Consider the following 14377-nt stretch of genomic DNA (forward strand, 5'->3'; position numbering starts at 1 on the left):
GTATACCACTCTACATGTCTCGATTACAATCTCCCTACCCACCTCTTGCTAGACTCATATAAGTCGTATCATCATTCTATAAAACGCGGCACATCCATTAGACGGCAATAGCATGGTACTTGTTGCCAAGAGACCAAACTTCGTCGAGGGCTTCCATGCCAACGTCTTGGACATTAACCTTGCTCATCTTTTCCTTGAGTTCCGAGGTTATCGCATCAACATCAACCTCAAGATACTCCCGTAAATATTTGCCAACATCGGTGTTCTCAACATTGCCACGGATGTTCTCTGTTCGGGGGCCACCAGAGCTGTAGATGTTGACGTCGACGGCAGTGTGGCCGTGGGTACTCCAACCGACGTGAGCGCGTAGGGAGATGAGAGCTGAGAAGAGGACGAGCGCACTCTCAGGGTGATCAGCAATGGTGGTGATCTCCTTATCGGAGGCGTTGGAGATACCAAGACCGCGGATGATGAGTTCCTCGTTGATGTACTTCTTCAGCTTCTCCTTGTTCTTCTTGATGCTGGAATCGGAGGCGAGGTGTGTGTTGAGCTTGGCGTGAAGCCACTCAGCCGAGGCGGTAGCATTCGCAAGGGCTTTAGGGTACCAGTTGTAGACAGGGAGGTGACCAGGTTCCTGAATCGCAGTCGCGAGACCACCGGTTTCATGATCGCTGGTTGCGACAAGAACAGTTTCAGTCTTGCTCTCCTTGATGAAATCGAGAACAGCTTGGAATGTCTTGTCATACTCAAGAACCTCGTGGACCTGAGCTGCAGGATCGTTGATATGACCGGCATGGTCAATTCGACTACCCTCAATCATGATAAAGAAGCCCTTGTCACTCTTCTCAGTAGCCTTCTCAAGAGCACGAAGAGCAGTCTTGGCCATTTCGCTCAGCGAGGGGTAGACGTCGTTGTGGTTTCGGCGGTCAATCTCAAAGGGGATGTCAGTTGGGGCGAAGAGTCCGAGGAAAGGCAGCTTGACGTTATTGCCACCCTTGAGAGCATCAAAGCCAGCGCGGTTGTCGGTGTAGGTCCAGTTGTGCTTTTCCTTTGCAATCTTGACCACATCCGTGTCATCGGCTCGGCAGCTACCCTCTGTGCTGTTGGGCAGGAAGTTGCAGCGGCCACCACCAAGCATCAGATCAACAGTTCGGCCCAGGACGCCTTCTCCAATCTGTTGAAGGGCAATCTCATCCTCCATCTCGCGGAGAACCACGTGCGAGTTGAAGCAGGCTGGAGTCGCATCCTAGAGAATCTTGATCAGCTTCGTAATGACTTAGTTACCCTCGAATCATGCATACCTCAATCTTTGTTGTGACAACAAGTCCAGTGTGATATCCAGCACGTTTAGCAGCTTCTAGGACGGTTCCACAAGGATCGTGGTTAGGGAGTGTAGAGATAGCACCATTGTAGGTCTTCTTGCCACAGGAGAAGGCTGTAGCACCGGCAGCACTGTCTGTAACCAGGGAACTGCTGGAGCGAGTCCGGCTCGTGCCCCAGAAATGCTTATCGAGAGTGAGGGTATCGCCGAAGGGAAGCTCTTCCACGTGTTGTCGGAAGCTACGCGTCAAGGACAAAGGTGCAGGGCCCATGCCGTCTGACACCATGAAGACGAGGTTTCGCTTAGAGGCGGGCGTGTTGTGATCATGCTTGATTTGTTGCTCATGCTGAGTCCAAATAGCAACAACAATAACAGCAGCAGTGGCAATCAGAGCCCAGGCAAAGAGGCCGAGTTCACGTAGTCGCGAGTTCCGGGCGGCCTTATCGGCCTGAGCATTGGAGCGGCCGTCACCGGGGCTGGACAAGAGAGGATCGCATTCGTTGGCCTGAGGAGAAGACATTGTCAGCTAAAAAGGAAAACGTGGGATGACAAGAGAAGTCTCGGACTGAGGTAGAAGGAAAGAAGAGGAGAGACAAACCATTGTACGGTGTCTGGCCGCGTAAGAAGGAGGATGAGTGTTGTGCAAGGTGCAACAAGACAACAGAAAATGGTTGGATGGGCGATTATGACATTATGCGACACTACGAGTTGGAGCTATGCGGGGGTAGCTCCAGAGCTTGTTACAGGGGGCTACAGTTCCATTATCAGTGGACCGGGTGACATCAGTGGTTCACGTGGGTGGAGCGGGATGAAGGCCTATTGCTCACTGATAATCAGTATTTGGAGAAGATAACCAATGGTGAGATCTTATCTTGACCACGCGAGCATAACTCTAATGAAATCGAGATCATGGGGTTTTGTTTTTTTCTGGATGATCTTCGAATAAGCATTTGACTCTTCACGTGTGCTTACTTACCGGTAGTTGAACTCTAATAAGGAACTCTACTTTAACCTCTACTGACTCGCATTTTCACGGCACTCATTTTCACTTGTTGAGAAGTAGAGCCGGCTTCCGTACGGCTGTTTCAACAGGCTGTGACGGCTCGCGACGACCCGTCCAATATGATAACTCAAATTTCAAGCTTATTGGTATAAGCTTGAACCGAGCATGTACTTCCACCGAGTTCATTGCACTGTCAATCCATAGCAAGTTTAGGCTACATGCTATCGTTTTCCATATCTTCCTTCAGGAATGAAGTGCTCATGCCATAATGTTTCCTCCCGTTCGTGGATGGCCGAGCGGCCATACTAAACAGCCAACCGAACTGAGGGTCTCCTGGCCTAAAAGCCAAGTTCAAGTTGACATGTCAGATCCAATCGTCGCCGGAATAAGAATGACAGATTGGTATCACAGAGGGGTTTGTGGTTCGCCATTCAGGCGCGGAGCAACCAGCTGCACGTTGCTTTCGGCACGAGAAGACGGCTGTCAAACAGTTCGGAAAGTTGCTACACATGAGCCTGGTACTAACAATGATCCCCAGACGGAGTAGAAGCGCAACCCGTTTAAACAATCAGAAGGCTCGCAGCTGGTGTCTAAACCACGAACGACAAACTACCACTCTTCATCTCTACCGACAACCACAAAATGCTGACCATGATATGTCCTGAGACTCAAACGACTTGCCTCAAGCTAAGCTACCAGGACCATCCTTATGCTTCTCGTTCTCTGGGCTCGCTCATGCTACTCAACGGGCGCGCACAAAATACCAAGGCCCCCAGAACGAGAGTTCAATAGCCCACATGTGCGGTTACGTTTTATTCCTAAATCTTTGCGGATGTTATGGAGAGCTTCTTTTCGAAACATCCTGCCCCCAAGTATACGAAGAAATTCACCGGATCAATGATCCAGATGCCTGGACAACAGAGGGTCTGAACGAGCTCCCCTTTAATCTCCCCGATCATTGTGTTGCTGGCTGGCACAACACTCGAATAATTCTGACACATGGCGTTTGCTGCCCTGGATGGTGGTTCGAATGCCCTTCTATTTCGGTTCCTGGATACCCGTATTTTTACCACCCGGACAACAGACAAGTTTGAGAGAGAGAGCGTTTGTACGATAAAATGAAGTCGATTTAGAAGGACCAGCTCAAGCTGAAGATGGAGGACGTATTTCTATGAGTGCGGCGTACGGAAAAGGATGACAACTGCCAAAGTTGTCAGGAGTTGGTTGTATTCTGATATCTACACCCTTCGGTCTATCAATTAATTCATACGAATTTGATAATGTGCCTTGCAGGTACTGCCGTCTCTGGCTGAGGGACACTTTGAATCAAGAGTGGTAGCTTACGCATGCAGAGCCGGTATTAGAGCTCTTTCGTTTTGTATTACAACTTCTGAGGGGTATTGGTGTACCCCAAGGAACAGGATCGACTGGATTGGTCCTGTCCCTTCTCTGTTAAAGAACACTCAAGTCTGACCCGCTGCGCTCTGGTAACTCCGAGTACCTTGGGTAACGACTTGGAAAGGAGAGGATCCTCTGAAAGCCGATTCAATGATAGTCGAGGGGATGATGCTAGAATGAGAAAGGGGAATGTTGTGGTTGTGAAATACGACATTGGCCTCCTCGTACTATGTAATGTGAAGTGACATGACGTTAACTACGAAATGATATGTCAAAGTCGGGCTATTAATGGTTTTCTGCATTTGTTTGGAGAATCTTGATGTTAAGTAATTTATAAACTTCTATAATATTATTCAAAACCGAATAAAAAACATCTAAGTCTCTTATTATGTTTACAAGTTTAGAAGTGCCTAGCTTTAAATTTATAAGTTTACCTAACTTTAGTTGACTTTTTATAGAGTGCTCTATTGTTAGACTTCTAGCACCTCATTTTTGCATTTTGAAGCCAAGATCGTGACCTATTGATGTAGTGCTACTGGCCGCTTTCCGGAACCCTTGTATTTTTATAAATTGTGTTAAGAAATTTTTCGGTGGTCGTTGCGATCTCTGAAACAGTTGTCTCTGTAGACTATTGTTTCAACTCTCTTGGAGACTGATGATCAATCATTACAAGAATTGATAACGTGAGGTCGTACTTGACTTTGATTTATTCTGTGTCGTTCCATGCCGAGGCGGAAAAATGTGGATAAGAAGCTTGTTATGAAAGCTTGGCCTTGGAGTATGAGACTGCTCATCGGCGATTGGCGTGGAGAATCATTGTGAAAGACATCGTTGGGACGTCATGATGGACGACGGCATTCTTCGATGGACCAGGGACGGGTAATCGGCTTCAGTTCATCAGAGTCTGGACCTTTCGAACGCACTAATAAAGGTCGGATTATTTAACAGTGGCTGCGATATACGAGTTGAATGGTTGAATGCTCCATTGAGAAACAACCCCCTACTCCCCGAAACCGACCACTGAAATTGGTGCTGACGGGCTAAACTTCCCCTGCATCGCGACGCCGCAGCGCATGAGGAATCGAGCACCCTTGAATTTATTTTTATGCGAGTTCCAGTCTTAGGTAACTCGAACTGGATCTGATCCTTTTCATTCAATCTCAGCTGAGCTGATTGACTTTCTGCAGCTTTAAAAGTTAAGGTACTTTTACACACTCTTTCGACTGGCTGCAATATATATTGTACTTCTCGCCTCTGCCTCTCAGCAGGGCATCTTCCTATCCATGTCAACATCACGAGACTTCGCTGTCCCAGCGGAGCACGACAATACCACGCAGCCTCAGGACGATATAGAACGGAGCACTCGCCAAAGCCATTCATCCAACACCAACGTATCTGATGAGAAGGATCAACATGTCCGCTACAACCTCACCCTCAACACGCAGAACCTCTCCCCGCCCAAGGCTGAGCCTATGCGGCCAGTGCGTTCCGACACAGAGGTCCATCGCGAAATGACATTTTCGCCCTCGATATTGCGACGCCGAATGACTCGCGCTCCAACGTTCAAGACGGTGGAGGATTATGATGAGTTCGACACTGCCTTTGGCGATCGCCCTGGTTGGCAGCCTGGCTCCGAACCTGGCTATGACCCAAAGCTTCCCGATGGAGGTCATGCTTCGATGCCTGCACTTCAAGCGCCCTGTGAGATTTCTGTAATCGACTTTTCGCAAGAGAACATGGTTAAACGGCACTTCGATAATACGACTTTCATCGACTTCCTTGAACAGCCAAAAGAAGAATGGGCCAAATGCCGATGGATCAACGTCAATGGACTCAGTTGGGATGTTATTCAGGCAATTGGGAACAAGAAGGGTCTTCACAAGCTTGCTCTGGAGGATTTGATGCAGATTAGGAACCGAACGAAGGCTGATTGGTATCCAAATCACGCTTTTATCGTCATGACCCTGCAGAAGCTTGTCCACCTGGTTGACGATGAAGATGACACGACCAGTACAAGCAGCACATACTCTAGCAAGACGTTGGGTGCTTTGAGAGGATCAGTGAGGCAGCTTTGGAATACTCGCAGAGCAGCTGACCCCGAGAAGAACTTCGAGACCTCGTTACCACGGGATATTACAGCAGACCTGCAGGAGACTGGCATGATAAGGACATTGCAGCGGTATCACGCCTCTGGAAACGAGGCACGAACAGAATTCATGGAGAGTCATTCATCCCTTACGCCATATCAAATGGCTGTTTCGGCAGAGCAGGTCTCTATATTTCTAACATCAGATAACACCGTCATCTCCTTCTTCGAGGTTTCGGCGGGCGATATTGAGCGCCCCATTGTCACCCGTCTGAGCACCCCAGGCACTATTCTTCGCGAGTCCAATGACGCATCCCTGTTATGTCAGGGCATTATCGACGCCATCATCGACCTCGCCATTCCTTTGACGTCTATTTACACAGACATTATTGCTGATATTGAGCTAGATGTGCTCACCTCGCCGAGTATCAGTCAAAGCAAAAAGCTGTATATATGCATTAGTGAGATCAACAAAATGCTGAGCTTCCTAAACCCAATCGACAACCTAGTCAATGTTCTGCGGGATCACAAGACATATATGACCCACGACCAAGCCATGCAGGCACTGGAGAACCCTTCAACTGGCGTTATTGTAACTCCTATGACACACACATACCTAGGCGATGTGCTCGATCACTGTATTATGATAACTGAAGCTCTACAACAGCTCAAACAATCATCCGATAACCTTATCAACCTTATTTTCAACACTATATCAGCCCACCAGAATGAATCGATGAAGCAGCTCACCACTGTGACCATCATTTTCCTCCCTCTGACATTCATAACCGGATTTTTTGGGCAGAATTTTGCGGAAAAAGGGTTCCCCGAGATCCATCATGGCATTTGGTATTTGTAAGTGTTCATTTCATTCGATGTTCAGGGAGACGAGAAAACTTAGGACCTCTATCCTAAATGACAAAAAGACTTGAGGTAAAGTTAGGATAACTTAGTGTGCCTTTAGACTAGTTATTTTGGCACCTTGGTCTAAAGTCAGAAGTTTTCTTGCTCCCTGGGGCTTGTTTTCTTGAGCTGGGCTGTTTACAGCGCAACGCTTTCGAAGTGATGCACAATACTGACAACATTATAGCTGGGCCTGTGCCGTTCCAACTGTTGTAGCGACCATCTTGATTCTCATGAGAGAGATGATTTACAACTGGCTGGTGCGAGTCGTACAAAGAAGACATATCCTTACGCTTAGGAAGAAGAAGAAGAGGTCCAAGCAGCAAAAGATAAAGCTCAAGGTGTGACGGATACGCCGCCAGGGGGAGGTAAGAAAACTCAAGACCTCGATCCTAAGCGACAAAAAGGCTTAGGTAAATTTAGCATAAGCTTAGGAAGCTTTTTGATGAGTTTATTTTGGCACCCTGCTGTAAGGCCCGATATGCTTTCCCTCCCCAAGGGCCGCTTATGAGGTTGAATGGCTGGAACATTTGGATTAGTGATACCCAAGTATTGGGAAAGGAGTAGGCGTAATTCATTTATGAGTGGCATCGGACTTGAGTATAGTGTTCATGAACAACTTTACTAGTCACAGTGGCCCTGAAAACTACTGAAGCGTGTCAAAAGTCTGGGAACAAAGCGAGCAGTATACTAAAGTTACCTAAATTTATCAATATCATAAAAGAATATATATTCTGTACTAAATTCTTAGTATTTTATAGCACTTTGTATATTAATTTAAGAGTAGACTTGATAAAACCTACCTGTTAACACCACCCATATATCTTTACACTGCATTATGAGGAGGCCAACGTCGTATCTCACAGCCACAACATCCCCCTTTCTAATTCTAGCATCATCCCCTCCTCTGTAATCCGGTTGCTAAAGGTACTCTACTCGGAGTCACCAGAGCGCAGCGGATCAGAATCCAATGTTCCATCCGTTGTGATCATGTCGAGAGATGCTTCAGGTGCTGACATAACGAGGATCACCGTGCAAGCTTGGGCCCCCTGTAGCCTAGTGAAGTTACAGGCAGCAACCACCAACGCCCCAGTTGAGCTCCTGCCCAGGCCGTAGCTCATTCACGGTTAATCTGACTTGAGCAGTTGAACAAAGAAAAATGGCACATCTCTTTGCTTGAAAGACACATCACGCATCCGACCTCGATGGTTTTTTATCTTCCTTTTTCATCATTGTCGCAGCTTCGAGACGGCCTTCTTAATACATCGCTACTTTGCAACCGCCTAGCTTATAGCTAACGTTGGAGTAAACAAAACATCATGTCGCAGACTGACCAAGCCCAATATGAAGATGACATTCAATATGGCATCGTGGGCATGACCCGCGAAGAGCTGGAGGAAAAGTGAGTAATTCCAGATCCGTCAAGAATCCGATCCTCATACTGACCTTGCGCAAGATTTCCGAATCGCCCAAGGAATCACTCAAAGACGCTCATCTTCTCGGAACTGTTTCGAGAAGTCTTCAACCCCCTCAATGAGAATAAGAAGCAGAATGCCACTGGTGCAGGCCCTAGAAAGGGATTCCGTGGTGTGAATAAGCTTTCTCCTCATGAACAGCGTCGGCACATCATCGAGCGCTTCATCACTCGATGGCGCAAAGAAGTTGGCCCTGATTTCTATCCTGCTTTGCGCCTGATTCTGCCAGACAAAGACCGTGATCGTGGAGTTTATGGCCTCAAAGAAAACACGATTGGAAAGTTGCTCGTCAAACTTATGAAAATCGACAAAAACTCCGAAGATGGCTACAACCTGTTGCATTGGAAGCTACCAGGTCAGACGACAGCGTCGCGTCTAGCAGGTGACTTCGCAGGACGATGTTTCGAAGTCATCTCAAAGCGACCAATGCGCACCGATGTTGGAAATATGACCATTGCAGAAGTCAATGAGCAGCTCGACAAACTCGCTGCTTCAACAGGGGAGTCGGAGAATCTGCGCGTCTTTGAGACTTTCTACAATCGCATGAATTCAGAAGAGCTCATGTGGCTCATTCGGATCGTCCTCAAGCAGATGAAAGTCGGTGCTACGGAGAAGACCTTCCTTGACCTGTGGCATCCAGACGGAGATGCTCTATTCAGTGTGTCCTCCAGTTTAAGACGTGTTTGCTGGGAGTTGCACGACCCAGAAACCCGCCTGGAGCAGGGCGAAACTGGAGTTGCTTTAATGCAATGTTTCCAACCACAGCTCGCCCAATTTCAAATGCCTGCATCATTTCAAAAAATGATCGAGCTTCTTCGGCCGACCGAGGAAGATCCCGAATTCTGGATCGAGGAAAAGTTGGACGGTGAGCGTTTGCAAGTCCATATGGTCCAAGACAAGAGCCACCCAGGGGGCAAAAGGTTCTGTTTTTGGTCACGAAAAGCCAAAGACTACACTTATCTCTACGGTGATGGTCTTCAAGACGAGAACTCAAGTCTGACCAGACATTTGAAAAACGCATTTGCATCTGGAGTAAAGAACTTGATCCTGGATGGCGAAATGATCACCTGGGATATGGGTATCGACAAGATAGTGCCCTTTGGTACCCTCAAAACAGCTGCGCTTTCGGAACAGAAGAACAAGTCAGATACAGACTCAGCTGGCCACAGGCCCCTATTTCGCGTTTTTGATATCCTTTACCTGAACAACAAACCTTTAACCCAATATACCCTGCGGGATCGACATAGAGCCTTGGAAAAGGCTATTAAGCCTGTTCATCGCCGACTTGAGATTCACAGTTACAAGAGTGCAACGAGTGCCGACGCAATCGAACCTCTTCTCCGTGATGTTGTCGCCAATGCTTCTGAAGGCCTTGTGCTGAAGAACCCGCGATCTATGTACCGTCTCAACAGTCGAAACGATGACTGGCTCAAGGTCAAGCCTGAATACATGTCCGAGTTTGGCGAGTCCCTCGACTGTGTCATTATTGGTGGCTACTATGGTTCTGGGAAACGAGGTGGCATGCTATCAAGCTTCCTGTGTGGACTACGTGTTACGCAGAATCATATCCAAGCTGGCGCCAATCCCGAGAAATGCTTCAGTTTCTTCAAAGTTGGTGGCGGTTTCCGCGCAGAAGATTATGCGGAAATTCGGCACCAAACAGAAGGAAAATGGGTTGAGTGGGATCAGAAGAATCCGCCATCAGAGTACATCGAACTTGGAGGCGGAGAGCTTAGACAATACGAGCGACCAGATGTCTGGATCAGACCCAAAGACTCTGTTGTTGTTTCTGTGAAAGCAGCCAGTGTTGGACCTTCAGATCAATTCGCCCGAGGCTTCACATTAAGATTCCCACGATTCAGGCGACTTCGACTGGACCGGACCTGGGATACAGCCCTCTCCCTTGAAGAATTCAAGGAGTTGAAGGAGCGAGTTGATGAGGAGTCAAAAGAGAAGGCGATGACGGTTGAGGACAGGAAGCGGCGCAACCCCAAGCGAGTCAAGAGAGAGCTGACCATTGCTGGAGAGGACGCGATTGTAACTGAGTTCAAGGGAGAGACGACCAACCTTTTTGAAGGAATAGAATTCTGCGTGCTTTCTGAAGCGCTCCGGCCTTATAAAAAGACTAAGGCCCAGCTTGAAGTCATCATCAAGGAGAATGGCGGCACAGTCTCACAACGAGCCGTGCCAGGGACCAACATGGTTCTGATAAGCGACAAGAAGGTGGTAAAGGTAGCGAGCCTCATTAAAGGAGGGGCCGTTGACATTATCCGCCCTAAATGGCTTAGAGATTGCCTTGAACAGGAATTGGGGGCGTTTCTTTTGCCGTTTGAACCTTCACATCTGTTTTACGCTACTGATGCATTACACCGAGCAGCAGAAGACAACACAGACCAGTTTGGGGACAGCTACGCACGGGATCTTTCCATTGAAGAGCTCAAAGAGCTAATGCACGACATCCCTAAGATTGAGGACGGCACGCACTTTGACAAGAATGAGTTTTTCCAACAGCTTGAAGAACATGGGAAGGACTTGCAACGATTAAGGAGCTTTACCTTCAGACGTTGTGTGGTGCTGGTTCATGCCGTGGAAGCTGGCAACAACAAAATTTCGAGGCTAAAGCATCTTGTGAAGTACGGCGGGGGCAATGTTACAGATGACACCGATGATCTGTCTGTGACACATGTGGTGATCGAAGGCGACGACCCGATGCAGGTGGGCGAGGCGGCTGATATGGTACGAAAAGAACTGAGCTCAAGGCGCGTGCAGCCAAGATTGGTGACAGGGAAATGGATCGACGAGTGCTGGAAAGAGAGCACATTGCTTGACGAGGAGCAGTTTGTAATTCCTTGAGGAATATGGGGTACTTGTGATGTATACTATCTAACCTGTATGTTGATGCAATGAGAATACAACGCCCAAAAACCCATAAAAGTGCACTCATTTGCCAATAGTCAAGAACAGTCTGTCACCAACATCTCCCACACCAGGCTTTAGCATACCATCCTTGGTCAACTCTTTGTCCACTGCTGCGATCCAAACCTCGCATCCCTCAGGCCATTCGGCAGCGACTCTCTGAACACCCTCGCCAGCTCCAATAACGGCGAGAACAATGATTCTCTTTGCGCCCCATTCACGAAGCGTCTGGATGGCGGCGGCGCAGGTTCCGCCGGTTGCAATAACGGGATCGACCAAGATAGCAAGGCTACTAGCGTTGCTGCTCGAGGAGTCACCTGGGATTTGCTGAGGAAGATTATTGTAGTACTCGACTGGGTCAAGAGTTGACGGCTCACGATACATGCCCAGGTGATGAACTGGAACTGGGATAGGGAGCATGGTTTGTACAGCTGGAGATGTCAGTTTAGGCAATATGAGTGAAGTAGCGGCTGGACTAACCCTCAACCATGCCAAGACCTGATCGTAGAATGGGAACCAGACACATGGTACTTGGTTGCACTGTCGTGGAAGTGAATTGGAAGCCCAAAGGCGTCTCATCCTGTTCATGGTTAGTGAAGGTTTGAAGATGCCTATTATGCTTCATACCTGAGGTCCTTCCGTAGCTTCCAAAGACGAAGCAAGAGCCTCACAAGAAACAATCAGAGAGATCTCATGAATCAGTGATTTGACCTCTCTAGGACTGCTGGTCTTTGAGCGAAGCTGGCTCAGCTTTGCCCGTAGACACGGGTGCTGAGAGACATGGACGTTTGAAGGCAACGAAGACATTATGTGTTATGCACGGATTATTTCACAAATGTAAAGAATCTACGAGGAGACGATGAAGCATCACAAGATGAGATGCTGGGACGAAGCCAAGGAGAGAGAAGAAGGAGAAGAAAGAAAGAAACAGAAAGAAAAAAGGAGAAGGAGGGGGTTTTGTATTTGAGTGAGAGCAGTGTAAGGTATTTACCTGGAGACACGTTGAGCACTGTACCTGTACCTGTACCTGTACCTGTACCTGTACCTGTTTATCAGTTTGTTGGTACTACGTGAGATAATCCAATCGTCGTTCCAAGAGAGATCACAAGGACAATCAATGATAGTCGAGGCGGGCGGTAGCGTATGTCGGCGGGGTTAGAGCTTAAGCTACAGGGGAATGCTCGGAGGAGGGCGGGGTGCGATAAGATAAGACGGAGCTCACCGCTGTCAGTGATAGGAGCTACATTGAAACGCGGTGAGGACTCAACATTCAGATATTCGTGTTTGTTGTTAACAAATACTTGCTTGGGCATCAATTGAATCTTATTGGACAAGATACAAACCATCGGTCATGTTTTCTCTATCACCCGTGTCTTGTTATCTCCTTCTTATATATATATATACCCTTGCTCTCCTCTCAACTCAAAAGACCCCACAGCAGACGCCTCCACAATATGAGACCAAAACGCCAGTCATCCTTGTGGCAGTGCTCGGGATGTTTCTTTCGTTGTTTAATGCCGTCATATCCAACGAATCTAGCCACAAATTATACCATTAAACCTTAGACATCGTAATTTAACAACAACAAGAACTCCTTCTATTCAAATACAATGTTCCATTACCACCAACCGCGTCGTCTGAGCACATTGCGATCTTTGACTTGAAGCGACTGTTCGAATACCTCAACGAGAACGCGACAATCAAACCATGGCTGGCGATTCGGTCGATCAAAAGCGACAACCAAGTTCTGGAGAATACAATGCGCCAGACGATTATGCTGAGCTTGGCGACATAACTCAGCCACCGATTCAAAGGGAGGCCCTTGGCGAAACCACCAAAACAACAGCTCAATCGGCAACACGAGCAGAACGGTACGATTCTGGTACATACGACGCCCCACAAGATTACAGTAACCTCGATGAGACAGAACCTGTTCCTCCTCTACAAGAGCTCTCGCCACGTCCTACCCAGGGCCAACCCCGAGGACACGCCAACTTTGTCCGCTCTGATACCCCCGTCGAACCAGAGCCTATACCACAAGAGGCAGAGCAGAAGAAGACGTCAGAATTGCTCACAAGCCTTTATACACACTCGTATCTCGTTCTCTTTGCGATTATCGGAACATTAGCCCGTCTAGGATTGACTGCGTTAACTCGCTACACCAGCACTCCCGTGATCTTCAACACGATATGGGCCAATTTTAGTGGAAGTGTTGTCATGGGATTTCTCGCAGAAGATCGCAAGCTCTTCCGCAACGAGTGGGGAACTCCAACCTACGACGAAGCTATCAAGCGGGCCAAGCAAAAGCGAAAAGATGAAGGAGATAGATCTGGTTCGAGTCAGCAGATGGACGTGGATCTGGACGTGGATTTAGACGCGGCAAAGCGAGCGCATCTTGCGACCAAGAAGACGATTCCTCTCTATATCGGATTGGCAACGGGCTTCTGCGGGAGTTTCACGACGTTTTCGAGTTTCATCAAGGACGTATTCTTGGCTCTGTCTAATGAGTTGAAGACGCCTGGGTGGTCAGAATCGCCAACGAGTCGCAATGGGGGCTATTCCTTCATGGCAATGCTGGCCGTCATCATCACCACTGTGTCGTTATCACTTTCTGGCTTATTCCTAGGGGCTCACCTGGCTATTGGTCTCGAGCGCGTTACGCCATCGATTCCCTTCTCGTTGAGTCGACGGGTGCTTGATCCTTTGGGCGTGCTTCTTGGCTGGGGCTGCTGGCTTGGTGCAGTACTTCTCGCCATATTCCCACCACATAATGCCTGGCGTGGTCAAGCCCTCTTCGCGCTGATCTTTGGACCATTGGGCTGCCTACTACGCTTCTACCTGTCTCTCTACCTGAACGGAAAGATGAAAACATTTCCTCTGGGAACATTCACTGCCAATGTATTTGGCACCGTGATACTAGGCATGTCGTGGGATCTCGCGCATGTGCCGCTTGGCGGAGTCGTCGGTTGCCAGGTGTTGGAGGGCATAGAAGATGGTTTCTGTGGATGTTTGACGACTATTTCAACGTGGGTTGCTGAACTTAGCACTCTGAGACGGCGGAGTGCATGGATTTATGGCACGGCGAGTGTTGTGACGGCTCTAGTATTGATGATTGCTGTCATGGGCGGGTTGCGTTGGAGTGATGGATATAGCAAGCTGCTATGCACAGTATAGGGACGAATACACCTGGCTGAAGATACCGTTGGCCAATCTTTCAGAGATACAAGTTAGCGGGGCGAGCTTGTCCTGTGCGGGAGAAGCTAAATTATCGCTTT

The 14377-nt window shown here is 48.2% G+C and overlaps 5 protein-coding genes across 5 annotated transcripts; 3 read left to right on the forward strand and 2 right to left on the reverse strand.

The window, feature by feature from the left end:
- Positions 1-97: 97 nt before the first annotated feature.
- Positions 98-1841, reverse strand: BKA55DRAFT_518325 (alkaline-phosphatase-like protein; the record flags this gene model as incomplete). The annotated part of the gene is made up of 2 exons (XM_046188264.1): positions 98-1246; positions 1302-1841. 2 exons carry the CDS (start codon positions 1839-1841, stop codon positions 98-100), a joined length of 1689 nt encoding a protein of 562 aa, XP_046046563.1.
- Positions 1842-4727: 2886 nt separating this feature from the next.
- BKA55DRAFT_576403 (uncharacterized protein) lies at positions 4728-7435 on the forward strand. Its single transcript, XM_046193476.1, has 3 exons — positions 4728-4846; positions 4910-6663; positions 6899-7435. Exons 2-3 carry the CDS (start codon positions 5006-5008, stop codon positions 7056-7058), a joined length of 1818 nt encoding a protein of 605 aa, XP_046046564.1. The 5' UTR covers positions 4728-4846; positions 4910-5005; the 3' UTR covers positions 7059-7435.
- Positions 7436-7766: 331 nt separating this feature from the next.
- Positions 7767-11039, forward strand: BKA55DRAFT_649391 (uncharacterized protein; the record flags this gene model as incomplete). The annotated part of the gene is made up of 2 exons (XM_046197273.1): positions 7767-8113; positions 8168-11039. The coding sequence occupies exons 1-2, from the start codon at positions 8031-8033 to the stop codon at positions 11037-11039; spliced, it is 2955 nt and encodes a 984-aa protein (XP_046046565.1). The 5' UTR covers positions 7767-8030.
- On the reverse strand, positions 11025-12151 carry BKA55DRAFT_620544 (uracil phosphoribosyltransferase-domain-containing protein). The gene is made up of 3 exons (XM_046196762.1): positions 11730-12151; positions 11583-11682; positions 11025-11533 (listed from the first exon to the last, which is right to left on the reverse strand). The coding sequence occupies exons 1-3, from the start codon at positions 11907-11909 to the stop codon at positions 11127-11129; spliced, it is 687 nt and encodes a 228-aa protein (XP_046046566.1). The 5' UTR covers positions 11910-12151; the 3' UTR covers positions 11025-11126.
- Positions 12152-12809: 658 nt separating this feature from the next.
- On the forward strand, positions 12810-14276 carry BKA55DRAFT_693294 (CrcB-like protein-domain-containing protein; the record flags this gene model as incomplete). The annotated part of the gene is made up of 1 exon (XM_046199895.1): positions 12810-14276. The coding sequence occupies one exon, from the start codon at positions 12810-12812 to the stop codon at positions 14274-14276; it is 1467 nt and encodes a 488-aa protein (XP_046046567.1).
- Positions 14277-14377: the final 101 nt, after the last annotated feature.

This window comes from Fusarium redolens (assembly GCF_020744475.1).
Source record: "Fusarium redolens strain MPI-CAGE-AT-0023 chromosome Unknown BKA55scaffold_13, whole genome shotgun sequence".
Classification (NCBI taxonomy): Eukaryota; Fungi; Ascomycota; class Sordariomycetes; order Hypocreales; family Nectriaceae; genus Fusarium; species Fusarium redolens.

What these genes read in the sequence shown, in the direction of transcription:
- BKA55DRAFT_576403 (XM_046193476.1), top strand. Translation starts at nt 5,006, where the DNA reads ATGTCAACATCACGAGACTTCGCTGTCCCAGCGGAGCACGACAATACC. An exon ending in CATCATGGCATTTGGTATTT is followed by an intron (nt 6,664 to 6,898) that starts GTAAGTGTTCAT and finishes ACAACATTATAG; the next exon opens with CTGGGCCTGTGCCGTTCCAA.
- BKA55DRAFT_620544 (XM_046196762.1), bottom strand. Translation starts at nt 11,909, where the DNA reads ATGTCTTCGTTGCCTTCAAACGTCCATGTCTCTCAGCACCCGTGTCTA. An exon ending in AAGCTACGGAAGGACCTCAG is followed by an intron (nt 11,683 to 11,729) that starts GTATGAAGCATA and finishes AACCATGAACAG; the next exon opens with GATGAGACGCCTTTGGGCTT. An exon ending in AGGTCTTGGCATGGTTGAGG is followed by an intron (nt 11,534 to 11,582) that starts GTTAGTCCAGCC and finishes TGACATCTCCAG; the next exon opens with CTGTACAAACCATGCTCCCT.